Genomic DNA, 20471 nt, shown 5'->3' with positions numbered 1-20471 from the left:
GATAATGCACACTGCCACACTGCACACATTGTTCAGAAATGGTTTGAGGAACATGATGAAGTGTCCAGATCTCTATCCAATTGAGCATCTGTGGGATGTGCTTGACCGACAATCCGATCCACAGTGGCTCTACCTCGCAACTTACAGAACTTGAAGGATCTGCTGCCAATGTTTTGGTGCCAGATACCACAGGACACCTTCAGGGGTCTTGTAGAGTCTGACTCGACTCGGCACTGTTTTGGTGGCACACAGAAGAGCAACATCATATTAGGCAGGTGGTCATAATGTTTTGGCTCATCAGTGTACATGTTCGTCTTCTTTCGGCTTGTTCCCTGTTTCTCAGGGGTCACCACAGTGGATTTGATAGTTTCCATCGGTACCCTGTGAGGGCAGTCTTGTCAATCCGCATAGTGATCTGGCAAAATGTTATGTTGGATGGCCTTCCTGGCACAACCACTAACCCTATGGGGCACAGGTAAAGCACTGGATGCCATCCCAATATTCATGGACTTGCATCCATGCCTGTCGCCATTGGCTCATCAGTGTATGTAAAGAAGTGTAATTTAATTCTTGATTGCCGGACCCTTTCGTATAATGCTTCTTGACAGAAGCAAAATTAAGTGCTATCTGGCATCTACGTGGAGATCTTTTTATCTATATGGCAATATGAAGCAGTCCAACTGGCCCCCAGTCTATAACAGTGTTTGCATGGTTACAAAATTCTGGTTGTGTGTAGTTGAAGTAAAAGGCTGTTATTCAACCCTTTTTTCTATCAAAAATTTATTTATTTTTTTTACAAGTGATAGCTGTTGAAAAGTAGCACACTCAAGCGTAAACTAAGTCTTAGAGTACACCTAGATGTCCATGAAATGTTTATGAGCTACAAAGATCACCCACAACAGATTTGTGTCGTGAGTCTTGACAAGGGAAGCTGTGAGGGACTGAGGAGACTTACAGAAACGGAGTGGGTATGTTGAAATGGAAACTTTTCTTTTAAAAGTTGTGTCATTCAGTAATAAGCCAGAGAAAGCTCAAAAGTATTAAAGAAGGTTGAATTAGTTCATCTAGATATAGCGTTTGTTTATTTATTTGATTTTTTCCCCTCCCCAATTGTATCCAGCCAATTACCCCACTCTTCTGAGCCTTCCTGGTCGCTGCTCCATCCCCTCTGCCGATCCGGGGCTGCAGACTGCCATGTCTCTTCCAATACATGTGGAGTCGCCAACTGCTTCTTTTCACCTGACAGTGAGGAGTTTCGCCAGGGGGATGTAGCATGTGGGAGGATCACGCTATTCCCCCCAGTTCCCCCCCCCGAACAGGCACCCCGACCGACCATAGGAGGCGCTAGTGCAGCGACCAGGACACACCCACATCCGGTTTCCCACCCGCAGACACGGCCAGTTGTGTCTGTAGGGATGTCTGATCAAGCTGAAGGTAACACTGGGATTCGAACCAGCGATCCCCGTTGTTGGTAGGCAATGGAATAGACCGCTACGCTACCCGAGCGACCCGGATACAATGTTTATTGACAGATACGTTTCATCACTCATCTAAGTGACCTCTTCAGTCGAATGAGTGATGAAACGTATCTGTCAATAAACATTGTATCCAGGTGAACTAATTCAACATTCTTTGATGTTCTTACCTGGATTACTGAGCATGCATCAAGACAAATCTCAAAGTAGTTTGTGCCAGGTAGTTATGCTGAAGGGCTGTATCATATGCAGTTGGGCAGAAATGTGAGCCACAACAGGGAGCTAAAGGTGGACGATGAGCTGGTTCTTTTCCAAGAAACAGAATGACCTGTATAGTGATACGAGTGAGCTTTTGACTAGCTGCTAGTTTGTCAAAGAGAGCAAAAGGAGAAACAAATAACAGAATATAACGCATTTCTGCTGTGGTGAAGCAGGAGAAAGTTGCTTTCATTGCCAGTGATGATTTTTTTTTTGGATTGTGCCTTCCTGGTATTCAGGGTTAATGTTAAATCGCCATAGATCAGCACCAGTGTTACATCAGAGCCTCACATCTGCCTAAAGGCCAGAGACGTCATCTTCTGTTAAACTGGCCTTAACTTTGAGTGTATGCGACAAAAAGGCTGCTTTACAGCACAGACATAATGAGAACTAGAGACCGTCTGACGTCAGGGGACCTACAGAGGAATAGCATTGCTATGTGCCACTACTGACTTCACTGTCAACAGACACGCATCGCCTTCTATCTGGGCTGGCATTTCTTTCTCTTATAAACCCACAGGCTTCATGTTTTGATTCGAATCAATCTGACATGAATCATCTGGGCTGCCCCTATGGCACTACATCTAGGGAAAAATATGCTTTGTCCCCTGGAGACTACATCCCACTTAATATAAGGCTGCAAATTAACTTTGCCAAATCATTGTGTGTGTCTTACCATCTGTATATACATAATATATATATATATATATATATATATATATATATATATATATATATATATATATATATATATATACACTACCGTTCAAAAGTTTGGGATCACCCAAACAATTTTGTGTTTTCCATGAAAAGTCACACTTATTCACCACCATATGTTGTGAAATGAATAGAAAATAGAGTCAAGACATTGACAAGGTTAGAAATAATGATTTGTATTTGAAATAAGATTTTTTTTACATCAAACTTTGCTTTCGTCAAAGAATCCTCCATTTGCAGCAATTACAGCATTGCAGACCTTTGGGATTCTAGCTGTTAATTTGTTGAGGTAATCTGGAGAAATTGCACCCCACGCTTCCAGAAGCAGCTCCCACAAGTTGGATTGGTTGGATGGGCACTTCTTTGAGCAGATTGAGTTTCTGGAGCATCACATTTGTGGGGTCAATTAAACGCTCAAAATGGCCAGAAAAAGAGAACTTTCATCTGAAACTCGACAGTCTATTCTTGTTCTTAGAAATGAAGGCTATTCCATGCGAGAAATTGCTAAGAAATTGAAGATTTCCTACACCGGTGTGTACTACTCCCTTCAGAGGACAGCACAAACAGGCTCTAACCAGAGTAGAAAAAGAAGTGGGAGGCCGCGTTGCACAACTGAGCAAGAAGATAAGTACATTAGAGTCTCTAGTTTGAGAAACAGATGCCTCACAGGTCCCCAACTAGCATCTTCATTAAATAGTACCTGTTAGAGCCTGTTTGTGCTGTCCTCTGAAGGGAGTAGTACACACCGGTGTAGGACATCTTCAATTTCTTAGCAATTTCTCGCATGGAATAGCCTTCATTTCTAAGAACAAGAATAGACTGTCGAGTTTCAGATGAAAGTTCTCTTTTTCTGGCCATTTTGAGCGTTTAATTGACCCCACAAATGTGATGCTCCAGAAACTCAATCTGCTCAAAGAAGTGCCCATCCAACCAATCCAACTTGTGGGAGCTGCTTCTGGAAGCGTGGGGTGCAATTTCTCCAGATTACCTCAACAAATTAACAGCTAGAATGCCAAAGGTCTGCAATGCTGTAATTGCTGCAAATGGAGGATTCTTTAACGAAAGCAAAGTTTGATGTAAAAAAAATCTTATTTCAAATAAAAATCATTATTTCTAACCTTGTCAATGTCTTGACTCTATTTTCTATTCATTTCACAACATATGGTGGTGAATAAGTGTGACTTTTCATGGAAAACACGAAATTGTTTGGGTGATCCCAAACTTTTGAACGGTAGTGTATATATGCACCATGGTACACAGATGTTTCATTGCAATAAGACAGATGTCAGTCCAGTTTTGAACAAAGCCCAGCTTGCTAAAGATAAATAGAAATGGCAACATGGGAAGGGTAAATGCAGGCAGCCGAAGACAAATTCATTCTTTCAAAATGGGAAAATGTCAGCAACTGAGATGTTATGTGGATTGGCATTGGGTTGACATGGTCAACTAAAGAAAAGTCAGTCTAACAGTACCAGTCCATATCACAATACATATTTTTATCTCTCTCCACAATCATTATGACCATCAGCATATTAATAAAGTCATAATCTTTTACACTGTGTATCTATCTGACTGTTATTTACACAGTCATTACACATCAACCATCAGTCATTGGCAGACATTGAGATTTTTTAACCAGATCCTGCAGGTCTGTTGTGCACAGCTGCGGTAATGCAAAGATAATTAGTTCGACACCAGCCACCTATACAGTGAGAAGGTGCAGCGCATTAAGCTAATATTATCCAATGAAATCTATAGTCCTGGCTGGGATTATTTCCTGGACAATATAGGTGGTGCATGGCCTCAGCTGTGATAATAGACACTGTGTGTGTGTGTGTGTGTGTGTGTGTGTGTGTGTGTGTGTGTGTGTGTGTGTGTGTGTGTGTGTGTGTGGTGGACAGACATTGGGAAATTGACTCGAGCGTGTGCAAATATGCACGCACGTGCAAGTGTGTGCATATTGCATGTCCGTATGTATGTGTGGAAAGGGAGGAGAGATCAACACTCTGGCAGAGAATAGAAGACTGAAAAAGTGTGAGTTTTTTTAATCCGTCATCCCATAAAAATCGTTACGCACAGAAACCTTGCACACTGAGTCCGATGCGTGTTCTTCTCGTTCTATTCATCGCGAAAATTCGCAATACAAGACGAAATGGAGTCATCAAGCAGTGAGGATGATTTTGTGGTCCTCTCACTTCTTGAAAGAAAAAGAAAATATTGGGGCCATCATGTCTGTGAATGTTCTCATTCATCCAGCTCATGGTTATCCAAAGGAGTCGAATCAAGTGCAACTGGACTTGGTATATATCCGTGAAGACGTTTCGCCTCTCATCCAAGAGGCTTCCTCAGTTCGTGCCTTTCTGACGAGACCAAGCTAGTCTGACTGGCTGGTGTGAGACTCAGTATGTATCCTCTTTGGAGGATTTGGGCCATCCAATCCTGAGAAGACGTCAAGAGCAGGGAGAGTTTCACCTGCTGGTAAAGGAGCTGCGGAATTATCCCGATCGTTTCCAGATCTATTCCAGGATGTCTGTGGTCCAGTTTGATACGCTGCTAGCAACACTGGAACCACACATTAAAAAGAAGACCACAATGTTGCGGCGACAATCTGCACAATCTGCCCCCCCCCACTTTTTATTAATCAAAATAAATACAATTCAAATAATACAATGTACAATGAACAGGTATACAATAATACAATGAACAGCAGGATACAAAGAAAACAAAGCATCCTCCAAAAGGAAAAAAAAAGAAGCAAAGGTTGTGTAAAATGAAATAGTATAAACTGGGGGGCTCAGTACAGTATTTTCAGGAAGACAAATAGTTTCGAAAATGTTTCTAGTTTTGATGGCTTTACTGTGTTTACTAAATTTGAGAGTATCTAAATATTGGTCAAAGAATAGCTTTGAAGATGAAGAAGTTGTGTTTACGGGCAGAAAATTTGCTGGTATGGATATGATATTTACCAAAAATTAAAAGAAGATTAATCATATGTAAAAATTGGACATTATCAAGGTCATCTTTAGTTACTCTGAATAAGACATGCTCCATTTTCACATTGAAGTTAGTGATTTTCCTATGTTTAAAGTTATTAACATCAGTACAGAAGACACCGCTATATGTACATTCTCAGAAGAAAAATGAGTCAAGGAAAAATGTTTTCTTTGTCATAAAGTTTTTTTTTTTTTGGATGACGATGTTTGCATGTACGGTGGCTGTCAGTGGTCAAACAACTCTCCAAATGCTTTTGACGGATGCGAAAAACCGCAGAAAATCGAATCTCTTCCAAAAACTTTAATGACGGGCGAAACTTCCGGAGTCGGTGTGTAAACGTAATTGACACAATGTGACGTCGTATTTATTTTTAAACGTGCGACAATGTCGAACGAAAAATACGGACTTGGTGTGCAAAGGCCTTTAGAGAGGGACAGAGAGAAAGAGCTTTTGGCCTCAGCAGACCTGCCCACGTTACGCCCCTGTAAGGGGGAATAGAAAGTAACAAAACACGGACACGATGTTGCTGCAGTCAAGTCCAATGCTATAATGGCCGAATGCAGGTAACACTTTATTCCCCTACGGGTCTAAAGCCAGACCAAGCCAAACCAAGTGAACCTCCCCGCTGACAGCAGGAGGGAATTGATAGACTGTATTTCCCTCTGTTTTTGCTTTTGTTCTTTTTGTTTTTTTGTTTTTTTGTTTTAATATATAAGTGGCAGACAATGCTATTATCAAGAAACTTGGCCTGTGCATCTGGTCCGCCCTTGACATGGTGTGTGGATCCCCTCATAGCACTGCAAAGCTATTGTTATGACACTGCGTTTATGTGTGTGTGTGTGTGTGTGTGTGTGTGTGTGTGTGTGTGTGTGTGTGTGTGTGTGTGTGTGTGTGTGTGTGTGTGTGTATGTGTGTGTGTGTGTGTGTATGTGTGTGTGTGTGTGTGAGACCAGCCCGGATTAGGGTGGGCATAAACCACTATTGTTGACAAGTGATTCTGAATGTATTCAAAGGCTTTTGCAATGGAAAGTAGCATATGTCTGTTTCAGGACGTATTTCAATTGGCGCAGACATATTGTAACATGCCATCACCATGGCTTAAATAGTAATAAGAAGCCTATCAGTGGGGTCATTTTGTAACAACAAGTTACAGCAGTTTTAACTGAACATGCAGCCTAACTTATAATTTAACATCCATCTCATCGCTTCAGCCTGGTCCTCTTAAATAGCATTGGACACACAGAGGACAACAAATATCGTTACAGAGGTGAGAACATGACAAAGCTAGCTAGCTATATAGTTAGCCTAGTTTTACTCGTGACACTGAGGATATGACTAATCCCTGGAACATAATCGCTGCTTGCTGGTCCCCCGCCTTTATCATTGAACACTACCTTGCTCCACCTACGTGCGCAGCACAGGTGCGCCGTGGGTCTGGACGGTTTCATGCTTGCTTACATTTGGAAGCCTGTGCCTCTAATGCCTGCTTCCTTTTTTCTCTAAATTTTTCGGCTCCTCCTTTACTTTTTGATCTTGTCCATGGCTTTCATTGGCTGCACGCTACTTTTGCATTAGTCTAGAATGTTAACATGCTTTAACTAACTTGGTTGTGACTGGCCAGTGAGCCCAGTCCTGGAACACGCTTTCAGCACGTTGTCATGTGCACCCCAAAATGACAGGCACACAAGGCCTGTCATGGGCCCATATGCAGCGGCCCAGTGGGATTTGTCCCGGTATGCCCGATGCCCAGTACACCACTGCCCACAGGTGGTTGGTAAAACATGTCAATTTTCTCTGTGCTCTGGGAATAAGACAGAACCCTTTTTTCACATTAAGTGTCTACTCAGTTATCGCTGGCCTCCTTTGGAGCAATCTCACCAAAGGGTCAACTGACAACAGGGAAATATCCATGCAGGTACCACAGCTAAATCCCTTAGTTAGAGGCAACACATCACATATCCTCTACTACTGCACAGTGCCAAGCTACACAAACATGTCATGTGCATTGTTGGATTCTCACAAATCCACCCTTCCAAGCCAACAGCATCTGCAGCCTCCACACCCTGTTGCAGTTGAAAACCCGAGTCAGTCCATTGCCATGCAAGTATGTGACATGGTTGTGTCTGAAGCTAAGCTTTTCAAGCACACTATGCCAGCTGCCTCAATCTGTGCCATGTTTGCCTTCCTCTCGCAGCTATCCAGAGGTCACTGCCAGCCCATGTCTTCCACTAATAGCCTGGTGTCAGCAGGACTTTTCTAACATCCTCTGTTTCAAGCTACTTTGTTCCACTATGACTGTGAGCTCTGAGATACCAGACCCATTTCCAAAGCCAGTTGTCCTGTGTCAGTTCCATGTGATGTTATTCCAGTTTCCTAGCATTATCAGGTCAGGCTTATGGTCCAACCTGCAAGTTCATTATACACAGTGTTATAATCATGTCCTGTGGCTTATGTCTCACACTGCCAGTCCAATCAGCTTGCCTACAGAGTTCAAAGCAGGACACAGGGCTGAGAACATGTTAAGTTGCCAACTGCCTTTCCATTTGTTTCTCTGTTTCAGGCCTGTCTGTTTGTTCATCTTCTTTATTCTGTGTCTGCTGAGATGACTTAAAAACTCCTCACAGCCTCAATCTGTTTCTTGGTGTCTCTGTCCATTCATATCAGTCTGTTTTCACTCACGATTGACTCACTTCCCTGTGCTTTCTGTTTGTCTTTTTGGCTTTGTATCTTATGTTTGTTCACACAGTGTCTTTCTTTGTTTCTCACTCAGCCTCCATCTATCTATCAACCCGTCTGTCTGTCTGTTTGTCTGTTGCTGTCTCAACACTCTCTCACCCTTTTTATCTTTTTCTGTCCTTTTCTGGTGTCTGTCCCTTTGTTTTTATAGTCCCAGAGAAACTCACTCTAGCAGCGAGACCCTCCCCCCAGCTTCACAGCTGTTATTGGCACATCAGACAATTTCATCTTTAGATTCATAACGTTTCTTATTTTCAATGTGAAATCCAATTTCTCTCCTCTCTAAATTAGACATTACTCAGCACTTCAGGTAAGCAATCCCAGGGACCGAAATTAATGTGCTTGAAATTATGTGGTTTCAGAATTGCTATAGTGAATATAACAGGGGCTCAGATGCACACATACACAGGCACGGACACACACGAACAGTTGCCTCCACCCTGTTGTCTTAATCAGCCTACACCACCCAGGCTGAGCATCACTACGGACTGAAATTGTGTGTCCAATTGGAGCTCATCTGATGTCGATAAACCGTTAAATATGTGTAGGCCCTGTGAATGCATAAGGTGAACAAGAGCCCACTGGTTTTCCAGTCAGAGCATGATTTGCCTTCATCTTTGAATTTAGGACACATGTAGACATGGCAGAGTCCACTCATCCTGTTATTTCGTATTCTGAACAGTAAAGTCAAGTCAAGTTTATTCGTGTAGCCCAAATTCACAAGGTAGTCCCAAAGGGCTTTACAATCAGTGCAATATACAACAGTATACGACATACGACACCCTTTATCCTTGGACTTTAAACCCGAATGAGCAAAAGCTCCACTAGAATAAACGTTTCAAGGAAAAAATATGAGGAGAAACCTCTGGGAGAGCAATAGAGGAGGTTTCCCTCTTACAGATCGGACAGACATGCAATAGGTGTTAAATGCACAAAATACACAAAAATAACAGAATTATAATGTAACAGCATAGATTAACTAGAGCAAAGTAGTGTAGAATACATATAGTTAATGCATAACATTTAGCAAATTTAAATGCGCTGGGTAATAAACTTGTAAAGAGAGTGCAAGGTAAATTTAGTGAATCTGTGTCCATCCAAGACAGCATCAGGAACCCCACAGATGCAATCAAGATCTGACAGGGACCCTGCACCACAAAACCAGCTTTGCTCAGTGGGGCCCTGCAGAGAGAATAGACTTCACATATACACAAGAGGCAAGGCAGACTTCAACACAGCATTCACACAGAGAGAGAAAGAAGATGAGAGAAGTGATGGGAGTGATGCCGAAGTTGTCGTAGCTAAAACATAGTATAAAAGCAATTTTAAACGAGAACAGTGCAAACGACAGCATAAATCTCCAGGAGGGTGGAACTGTGGCCGAGGGAAAACGGGACACATCACAAACAGGGTCCGAAGTCATCAGGCGGTCAAAAGAGAGAGAGAGATAATCCATGGTCATTAGACAGTCCATTAAGGAAGAAAAATTGTCCTGGAAATTGAGAAAGAGAGAAGGGGGGGCAGGTGCACAACATGGGCACACGTGCTCAGAGATACAAACAGAAGGTTAGAATGGTGCAATGCAGACAATCATGCCTCTAGGTTTCTGATATGAGAATGATTGTCTGACTTGACAGATACATAGAGCTGAGTATCACCAGTGTAGCAGTGGAAATTTGTTTCATAGGTTCGTATAATATGGCCAAGAGGAGAGATGTAAAGGGATAATAGCAAAGGGCCAAGAACTGAGCCCTGGGGTACACCATATTTTACTGCAGAGAAATCAGATGTGATATTACCATGGAAGACACACTGTGTTCTATCAGATAAGTAAGACTTAAGCCAAGACAGAGCCAGACCTTAAAAATCTAGGTAATTCTTAAGGTGGTCCAAAAGTATACCAGAATCAATGGTGTCTAAAGCTGCAAAATGCCACAGATGGATCAATCAATGAGCAATTAATCAAAGGTCACTTCCACTTGATGCTTATCTCTGTGGCAACCTGATTCCAGAAACTTTTAACTTTTACTACTGTTGTCGATCTTCTTTCGTTTCTTTATCTGTCTTTGTCTCGTTACTTTTCAGTCTTTCATCGGAGTAAAGGGAAAAACAAACAACAGCCTATTTAAAAAAAAAAAAACATTTTAACAACTCACAATGGAATGCAGGACAACTGAAACAGCAGCCAATAGGACAATCACATGACTCGATAGTCATGACTGAATTGTCCTGCTTTTCATTGTTAGTTGTGTTTCTTTCTAAAGGAAATATTTTTGTCTTTCTTTTTAGCCTGATGAATGCTCACATACCAGTTTATATCAAAATAAAGGGTTTTTTTTCATTTGTTCTTTCAACACAACTGCAAGAGTTGCTTGAAGCTTTCCTTTAATCAACATTTTGAACCTTTCCATCTCCAGGTATCCCTTCCCAACAGTGTTTAGTACATGCAGTAAGAAGGACCTTGCTGCCAGCCTGGAGAAAGGTGTGGGCATGTGTCTCTACAACATGCCTGAGGTCAAGGTGCTCTACGGCGGCCAGAAGTGTGGCAATGGATACGTGGAAGAGGGAGAGGAATGTGACTGTGGAGAGCCAGAGGTGAGATTGTGATGATCATTTTATGGCTATTTAGATCCATTCACTGGAAAGAGCTGTGCCATCCTGTTGTTACAATCTCCATAGTGGCAAGGTATAAATTCACAACTTAAGCTACTTCTGCATAGTCCCAAGTTTAGAGACAGAGTAGGGTGCCAGAGAGAGTGGCAAATGCATTGGCATCAAACACGAACATGAGTGTTATAGCTATTTTGATTTAATGTTCACAGTTTTTGTGTGTTGTTGTAACATAATGGACCACTTTAATATCACAATCCGATCTGAATTTTGGTAAATGTGGTATGAGTAATCATCCAAAATGATTGAAAGACCCAAGAACTCACTCAAATCCACCTTAACAAACCACAACAAACTGAGTCAGACTTTCTCATGAAATCGACATTGTTATTGAGACTTGAAAGTGCTAAAAGACTCAACAATTCAAATCACAAGAGACACCCAATAGGAGTGCTATATTTATATCGCTCCTTCTCCCAGTCCAACACATGTGCTGAACAGTGCCGTGACAGACTGCCATGGTGATGTCATTTCCTTCTCATGAGCCCATTAATCAAATGCGCCATCCAAATGTTTGACAAATGAAACAAACAAAAGTGTAATCAGAGCGAGGCTGAGAATGAGTTTTCCTTGGCTGTGCCATCCAAATTATTGAACCGACTCTGACAAATGCATGTGCACACGCACACACACACACACACACACACACACACACACATACACATACACACAAACACACACACACCCTACCACAGGTAAATGCACAAAGCACAGGACACCTAGGGAACTGGGAAGAGAATCACATCTGTGGAGCAGGTAAACCTCTGAACCAGGGCAGCCATGCATCCTACATGGACTTGATAAGGTTTTAACAAAGAACATGTAACTCAGACTCTCTGATTTGAAGGCATCACCCATGTATCTTATAACTAATGTAACTGATGCAGCAAATTCCATTATCCCATTCTACAGCCATTTTATAACTGTCTTTCTCTGCACTTGCGGTATATATTTGTAATCATATTCTACAGCAATGACTGTGTCAGCACCTATCATTGAATCAAATCAAATGAACAAGAATGTTTCCTGTATTCTATGAATGATTTCAACCTGATGTGCCGTTTGGATTTTATTTGGTTAAGAAAAATAACGGTTCAACTCCCCCATTTAAGTGTCATTCTAATCAGGGCGCAATAGCCACCATTAAGCCAGCTATGTGATTTCCACTGGCCAACTCCATCTGTACACTGTGCCCTTCCATAACTGTAATGGTGTCCCCACAGAAGGTTGGTGTGTTTGGGCGTGGTGCCCACTCACACCGCAGAGTGAAAACATCATTTCCTCTGCGTTCTCGACAATCAAGTAACGTCAGCATGAAGAAGCCAACAGCCACGCTCATGAATACAAGCACCAAATAAAAGTCAGAGGGCCAAAAATACAGCCAGTCTAGCAGCCTCCAATTTTCAGCTCTCAGTACATCGTTTGAGTCAAAGCACTATCAGTGAAAGTACCATGTTGAGGGGAGACTGTAGATAAGAGGGGAAGTTGTTTTCTCGGTGATGATAGTGCAGGATGTGACACTCGTCTGGAAAACAGACTTGATGTGTTTGACATCTAATGAAAGAGAAACATCTCACGTCATCCCTGTAAATTTTTTTTTTTTGAGATACTTTATTGATCCCTGTGGGGAAATTACGCTCTGCATTTAGCCCATCCTAGCTGTGTAGCTAGGAGCAGTGGGCAGCTGCCATGCGGTACCCGGGGACCAACTCCAGTCCGTTTTGCCATGCCTCGGTCAGGGGCACAGGCAGGAGTATAAACTCTAACATACATGTCTTTTTGATGGTGGCGGAAACTGGAGCACCCGGAAAAAACCCACCGCAGACACGGGGAGAACATGCAAACTCCACACAGAGAACGACCTGGGATGAACCCCAAGGCTGGACAACCCCGGGGTTCAAACCCAGGACCTTCTTGCTGTGAGGCAACGGCACTAACCACTGCACCACCATACCGCCACTGTATTCTTTCATCCCCCTCTTGTTTTTACTTATCCTCGCTTACCTTTTACTTTTCTGCCAGGGGACAGCTTATAAAGTTGTTGTGCTGGAAGTGTGTGCAGTCTGTTAACCTATCAAGCAGGGGCTTTCATATCCCACTCTGGCTCCTGTCCTCTGCACCGTAATAGCCAGCTCTGTGACATCCTCCCACTCTATTTAGCAACATCTGATCTTAGTCAGAAATCTCTTCAACCAAAGCACAACCACACATGATTAAACCCCACCCTCTCAACTACTGCAGCTGATATCTATGTACTACTCTCTCATGGTTCCTCCTGACGCGGGTTTAAAGTTCCTCAGAATTCCCAAAATCTGGGGCGTCCGGGTGGCGTGGCAGTCTATTCAGTTGCCTACCAATATGGTGATCGCCAGTTCGAATCCCCGTGTTACCTCTGGCTCAAGACGCAATTTGCCATGTCTGCGGGTGGGAAGCCGGATGTGGGTATGTGTCCTGGTTGCTGTAAGAGCGCCTCCTCTGGTCAGTCGGGTGCCTGTTTGGGGGGGAGGGGGAACTGGAGGAAATAGCATGATCCTCCCACATGCTATATCCCCCTGGTGAAACTCCTCACTGTCAGGTGAAAAGAAGTGGCTGGTGACTCCACATGTATTGGAGGAGGCAGCCCTCCCCAGATCGGCAGAAGGGGTGGAGCAGCGACTGGGACGGTTTGAAAGAGTGGCGTGATTGGCCAAGTACAACTGGGAAGAAAAAGGGGGGAAAAAATCCTCAAAAAAAAAAAAAGAATTCCCAAAACCTGGAAAATGAGAACCCAGGGCTTCTGGACAGCACAGGTCCATTTGTCCGTACTGACAGAGAACGAGCACAGCTCAATTGTTTTTGCTTTGTGTGTGTGTGTGTGTGTGTGTGTGTGTGTGCGCGCGTGCGTGCGTGCGTGTGTGTGTGTGTGTGTGTGTGTGTGTGTGTGTTAGAACTCAAAGGGTTAAGAGGGCTGCACTGTGGGGTGTTCAGGTCAGGCCATGTACCATGGGGTGGAATCACTCAAAAGGAAGTGTGCGCCCCTGAACTTTGAACTGTCTTGATCTAACAGGAGTGCCGCAGAAACAGCTGACAGGGGATCTCCAGACCGGTGATCTAATCCATGTGTTGTTGTCTTTCTCTTGTGTCTCTCAGGAATGCATGAACCCATGCTGCAACGCCACCACATGCACCCTGAAGGCAGGCGCCGTGTGTGCCCACGGACAGTGCTGCGACGATTGCAAGGTCAGAAAGGCTATTCCCGAAATAAAAGCCCCCTGTCTCATGTTTTCTCAATCTCTGTTCACTCACTCCTTTGCATTTTAGCATTACGCTCAAATTAATTACAAACAAACAAAAACATCACTACGCATATACACATATGAATGCACGCAAACATAATTAGTAATATCCACAAGGCTTTCACCCTTTGCTCTGGTTTTGACAGATGTTTCTGCTTCTTTTGGGGGGGAAAAATTGTTCGAATTCTTGCATTAGAGCGATGAAGACCAGTTCATTTCTAAAGACTCCGAAGAGTAAATATCCACTGAACCTTTTGAAAATGTTGTCAGTTCTAATTCCCAAGTTATTAAGGAACTTGTAACAGTCTTCTCTGAATTTAATTTGGTATCTCAGGTTTATTCAGCATGGCGTTTTTACATTTAAATTCAACAGGAGGCTTTCTATTGAGGGCAAGTTCTTATGTTGGATTGCATAAAGTGTGCTTGCTCAGTGAATAGCGATTTTTCCCTTTGACATGGAAATGCTCCCCTAAGTATCTTAGATATTTGCCCTCTCATTGAAAAAGAACATTTGCTGGAGATGATTAAACACTTTTGAAGCCGCTCATCTCATTTTAATCATGTTTCGGCGCAGACTTTGATTTGAAGAAAATTGAGATCTGTTCTGCCTCTCACACAAAAAGCAGGTTGGACACCAGGGTGTGCAATATCAGCATTGTACAATGTGTTACACAAGCCATAAGAGTGTCATGTTGTGAAGGTTGTATTGTTTGGGTCTGTATTTAAACGTGAATGTGTGTCTGACAAAGTCGCTCAAGTGTATGGTTTTGTGTTCACAGCTCAAACTGGCCGGCACCCCGTGCCGCGACTCCAGTAACTCCTGTGACCTGCCAGAGTTCTGTACTGGTGCCAGTCCTCACTGCCCTGCCAATGTTTATCTGCATGATGGCCATGCCTGCCATAATGTGGATGGCTACTGCTACAATGGCATCTGCCAGGCCCACGAGCAGCAATGCATCACCCTGTGGGGATCAGGTCAGTGCTTAGCCTTAAATGGATAGAGCTTGTTCATGTTCCTTTTTAATTTTTTTTTTCATACTGGAATCATTTTTGTTTTTTTATTTTTTATTTTGGTTGCCCTAAACCATTTTTGTCTTTTATTCCATTTTCTTTACTCTTCCCTTTTACTTTCTTTCTTTCTTTCTTTCCATCGACATGTCTTCCATTCAGGGCGTCTGGGTAGCATAGCGGTCTATTCTGTTGCATACCAACACGGGGCTCGTTGGTTTGAATCCCCATGTTACTCTGGCTTCGTCTGGCATCCCTACAGACACAATGGGTCGTGTCTGCGGGTGGGAAGCCGGATGTGGGTATGTGTCGTAGTCTCTGCACTAGCGCCTCCTCTGGTTGGTCGGGGCGCCTGTTCAGGGGGGGATGGGGAACTGGGGGGAATAGCGTGATCCTCCCATGTGCTACATCCCCCTGGTGAAACTCCTCACTGTCAGGTGAAAAGAAGCAGCTGGCGACTCCACATGTATCGGAGGAGGCATGTGGTGGTCTGCAGTCCTCCCCAGATCAGCAGAGGGGATGGAGCAGCGACTGGGAAGGCTCAGAAGAGTGGGGTAATTGTTCAATTGGGTAGAAAAAGGGGGAGGTCCCCCAAAAACTAAAAAGCATGTTTTCAGATCTTCTTTTTTTTTATTATTTGATTTTTGTCTTTTCCCCTCTCTTCTGTAATTGTATGCCTGCGTCCCCACACTTCGCTCTTCTCTCGATGCAGGAGCCAAGCCTGCCCCTGGGATCTGCTTTGAGAGGGTCAACTCCGCTGGAGACCCTTACGGGAATTGTGGGAAGGATTCCAAAGGCTCTTTTGCCAAATGCGAAGCGAGGTATGGCTGAGTTGATGTAAAAAAAAAAAAGACAGAGAGAAATTACTGTGCACAAATGGCATTATTTAGTTAAAGTGGTGTCATCCATAATCATAATGATAAAGTGGAATCTATTAGATGATCTTGTGAAAACAATTTTACAAGGCTGAAATATTTAACTGGGGAAGAAAGGGGCAAATTACTCTCCTAAATAGTCCGGGATTATTTCATGCTGTTCTTGTTTGTTAATTGCTCTAAGATCATCACTCTTGGCTGATTTCTCTAATCAAGCTCTGTGTTAATTGATGAAATTGCTTCAACATTTGGAGGGCTGAACCAATGCGAGTTTCAGCCCCCTTTCAGTAGCTTTTCATCTTCAACTACAATTAGATGTCTTCCTCACAGTTGTCTGAGATTGACCACTTTTATGTGTTAGGCCTTTTTAAAACATTTTTGGGTTCTTTTTTGTATTAATTTTGATTTCTAAATGTATGTATGTATGCATGTTTATATATATATATATATATATATATATATATATATATATATATATATATATGTGTGTGTGTGTGTGTGTGTGTATGTGTGTGTGTGTGTGTGTGTGTGTGTGTGTGTTTGTGTACCATATGTGTTTGTGTGTCCTCATTGCATGCATGTATATGCACACAGGGATGCAAAGTGTGGTAAAATTCAGTGCCAAGGAGGGGCCAACCGTCCAGTGATAGGAACAAATGCCGTTTCCATAGAAACCAACATCCCTCTCCAAGAGGGAGGCCGTATCTTGTGCCGAGGGACCCACGTTTATCTTGGCGATGACATGCCTGACCCTGGGCTTGTTCTGGCGGGCACTAAGTGTGGCGAAGGCATGGTAAGACTGCATGCTCACTTGGTGGGAGGAAATGGACATCATCGTAATTTTTTTGTCCATTTGGTCAGTTTCATTATCTTCATCTATGCAGTGCCTGGTACTTCTAAAATGCATTACCACTTAAAAGCCCTTACTGATGCTTTTCTCATCATAGATGTGCCTGAATCGCCAGTGTCAGAATGTCAGTGTGTTCGGCGTGCATGAGTGCTCGGGGAAGTGCAACGGACGTGGGGTGAGTGCAGAGTGCAGTAGCTGAATGTTTTCTGTTAAATTATGCACCAAAGCTTTTGCAACTGTGTAATGGTGCTATGAGGTCTTTAGAGAACACTGTATTTAACTATTTAGTCAGTTTCTGGCAGTCTGAGCTAAATTAAGGCTTTGCTAATGCCCTATTATTACAATACTGCACACAGTTGTGCTGTGCAAGCTCTTAGGTGTGCTAGGCCAGGCCACAATGCATTTACAGCATGGTCTCTGAATTATGGCAGCGACTCCTGCTGTGTACGATCAATCTTCATCGCCCCGCTGAGGTTAAATCAATCCCAGTTAACGGTGTCATTTATGTTCTACTTAAAACACTGTCAATCATCTTCTCGCTGACAGACACTATTATACAATGCAGCATCAAAAAGGGAGATCGCAATAGCACAGTAGCAGCACTAAGAGCACAAATGCAAAGACCTTCCTTGCCAAAAAAAAAAGGTTCACCGCTCACTTAGCATTTCTTATCCATAATTAAACAGAAGGTCCTTTTATGTTTTATTTACTTTGTTTTTCAGTGTTTCTGTGAATCAGACATTTGCCAGGGGGCAGGTTTGACTACAATAGCTTCTGAGCTTCTGTATTGATTACAGCTGGCTTTCAGGTAGATTTCATGAACCCAGAATTCAAAACCAATGTCCTTTTCTTGTAGCTTCACAAAATACCTCTGAGCTTAATTTCCTTTTATTTAATTTTGAATTAGTTTTTTTTTTTGCATGAATAGAATAGAACATAGAGTAAACTGTCTTTACAACTTCGCTTAATTCTTTTACAGTATTTGTTGTATCTGCAACTTAATTTGAAGGATTAAGCATCACTTCTCTTTTGACACATATTTCATTTAGCTGGCCTGATATGTTAACATAAGTGAAAAGAGACATCAATAATACCAGTGTATGTATTGCAATGTATTGCATCCTATGTCGTGCAAATGACGGGCATGGAACTGAGAAGTTAACTGTCATCATAAAACTGATTAGACTTTTATTATTGCAAATAGATGTTAATTCATGTTTTCTTGGAAGCATACTCTCCTTTATACCTACAAATAACTCACCTCAGCTTGGGGATATAAATTGCCCTTCCTAAAAGCCATGGCATAACCCTGCATGTGCCTCCAATTTCCCCTTTAACCCCTTCATCCAGCAGCAGGGAGTGTCCAGCGTTGAAAGGCAGGGAAGGAACTTTACTGTGAGCCTATATCAGATATCAGCTCAACCTCCACCCCAGCCACAAGCCTCAGTCTTAACCTCGCTCCCTTCCTTCCACCTTCTCTATAACGGACAGCTGGACCCCATTACCTCGCTAGGGAATCCTCCTGGATCCTACCACAGGATTGGAAAACTGAGGCTTTAAGGGATGGGCTCTTCCACACATGTTTTATCTATTACGCCTGATACCGCACCCCACTCACCCCCACTTCCTATGTACACACACACACACACACACACACACACACACACACACACACACACACACACACACACACACACACACTGAGCCTAGGTTCCCTTCTACTTGATTAAAATCACTTGGACTCACTGAAATAGTATCCCATGTCAATATGAATGTATCTGTATATACTATGGGGTGTAGCCTGCAAGGATAATAACAAATACCATTGCACGGCAGAGGAGAAAAGAATAGAAGGTGGATGACAGCATCAGTGTATTTCCTTTAGTATAGCTATGCATAATGAAATGTGGGCGAGAAGAAGGTTATGTGCTTGTTTATATTAGCTCTGGATGGGCTGATCAAGACAGATTCTTTCAGTGCACGGATTTTAGTCAACCTTTTTGTCATTGTGTTTGCAGGTGTGCAACAACAAGAAGAACTGCCACTGTGAAGCACACTGGGCTCCTCCATTCTGTGAGAAAGCAGGCTTTGGAGGTAGCATTGACAGCGGGCCAATGAGACTGGCAGGTACTGCATACATTTTAATCTCTATCCTCACTCATTTGGACAGACAGACAACAGCACTTACTCAGTAGTGCCAGTTGAAACTTAAAGCGAGCCCAGCTGTACTTTGTACTTTTCTTTCTTTTCACAAACTGAGTATTGAATTGATTTGTGGTTTAGACTGGGCTACGACCTTCCTTTTAATACCTCGAGTCTCCTTTAACTCAGAAGTGCAATATTCTATATACTTTACTTTTCCAAGGAGGCAGAAATATATATTTTGTCCAAATAGGAAGAACCTTGGAGTGAATATCAAACGTGTGTACAGAAATGTGACTCACAGACTACGGCACCAAGCTGTAACTGTTTTTACGTCTGTCCTGTCATTTGTTCTGTGCCAAAGATGTGCGTGTGTGTGTATTAATGTGCGTGTTGTCATATGTGGCATCAGCCGACAGTGTGGTGGTCACAGTGACCATCCTGGTCACCCTGGTTAGCCTTTTGGGGGCAACCTTCATCATCTTCTTGAAGAGGAAGACTCTGCTACGCCTTCTCTTTACCAACAAGAACAGCAGCATGGAGAAACTGAGGTGACATTTCACAAAATATAGAACACAAATTTGAGACTGGGCTGGGTTAGACTGTGAAATATGCTGCTTGAAAAGGGGGGTCCGGGTAGCATAGCAGTTTATTCAGTTGCCTACCAACACAGGGATTTGAACTGGCGATCCCTGTGTTATCTCTGCTTGGTTAGACATCCCTACAGACACAATTGGCTGTGTCTGCAGGTGGGAAGCCGGATGTGGGTATGTGTCCTGATCACTGCACTAGCGTCTCCTCTGGTCGGTCGGAGTGCCTGTTCGGGCGGGAGGGGGAACTGGGGGGAATAGCGTGATCCTCCCACATACTATTTTCCCCTGGTGAAACGCCTCACTGTCAGGTGAAAAGAAGCGGCTGGCAACTCCACGTGTATCAGAGGAGGCATGTGGTAGTCTGCAGCCCTCCCCGGATCAGCAGAGGGGGTGGAGCAGTGACCGAGATGGCTCGGAAGAGTGGGGTAGTTAGCCGGATACAATTGGGGAGAAAAATCCAACAAAAAAAAAAGAAAAAGAAATCGACATGTATCACTAGATTTACTGGATGTACATCTACTACCCGTCGAGTGTGATTTCAACGTATTATTGCACCTTACTTTTATTTTATTTTATTTAATCTTGTATATATATTTTATCTATTATTCTTTTTAACTTATCTTTACTAGTTACTGTCAAATTGTCCCTCTTGCATCAACACACTAAGACAAATTCCCTGTATGTTCTTGTACTTGGCAATAAATATTATTCTGATTCTGATATTTATTTTCAATGCTTTGATTTATTCATCATTAACCTCTTCGACCGGAGCATCCTGCATGTTCCCCACATTTGATAAAAAAATATTAATATGTTATATTTACTTAACCTTTGGAACCCTCTTAGAATTAATTTCTGTGTCCTTACAAAAATTCTGC

At 42.8% G+C, this 20471-nt stretch overlaps 1 protein-coding gene across 1 annotated transcript in view; it reads left to right on the top strand.

The window, feature by feature from the left end:
• Positions 1-20471, top strand: part of adam12b (ADAM metallopeptidase domain 12b) — a 130049-nt gene that overhangs the window by 99467 nt on the left and 10111 nt on the right. The window contains exons 12-19 of the mRNA XM_056291633.1: positions 10598-10775; positions 13980-14069; positions 14905-15100; positions 15846-15954; positions 16603-16801; positions 16956-17033; positions 18877-18985; positions 19413-19551. Of these exons, the coding sequence (XP_056147608.1) occupies positions 10598-10775; positions 13980-14069; positions 14905-15100; positions 15846-15954; positions 16603-16801; positions 16956-17033; positions 18877-18985; positions 19413-19551 (1098 nt within the window). The remainder of the gene's footprint in view (positions 1-10597; positions 10776-13979; positions 14070-14904; positions 15101-15845; positions 15955-16602; positions 16802-16955; positions 17034-18876; positions 18986-19412; positions 19552-20471) is intronic.

This window comes from Lampris incognitus, chromosome 13, assembly GCF_029633865.1.
Source record: "Lampris incognitus isolate fLamInc1 chromosome 13, fLamInc1.hap2, whole genome shotgun sequence".
Classification (NCBI taxonomy): domain Eukaryota; kingdom Metazoa; phylum Chordata; class Actinopteri; order Lampriformes; family Lampridae; genus Lampris; species Lampris incognitus.
The sequence above is the reverse complement of the archived record's forward strand: the minus strand, read 5'-3'. Positions and strand labels throughout refer to the sequence as shown.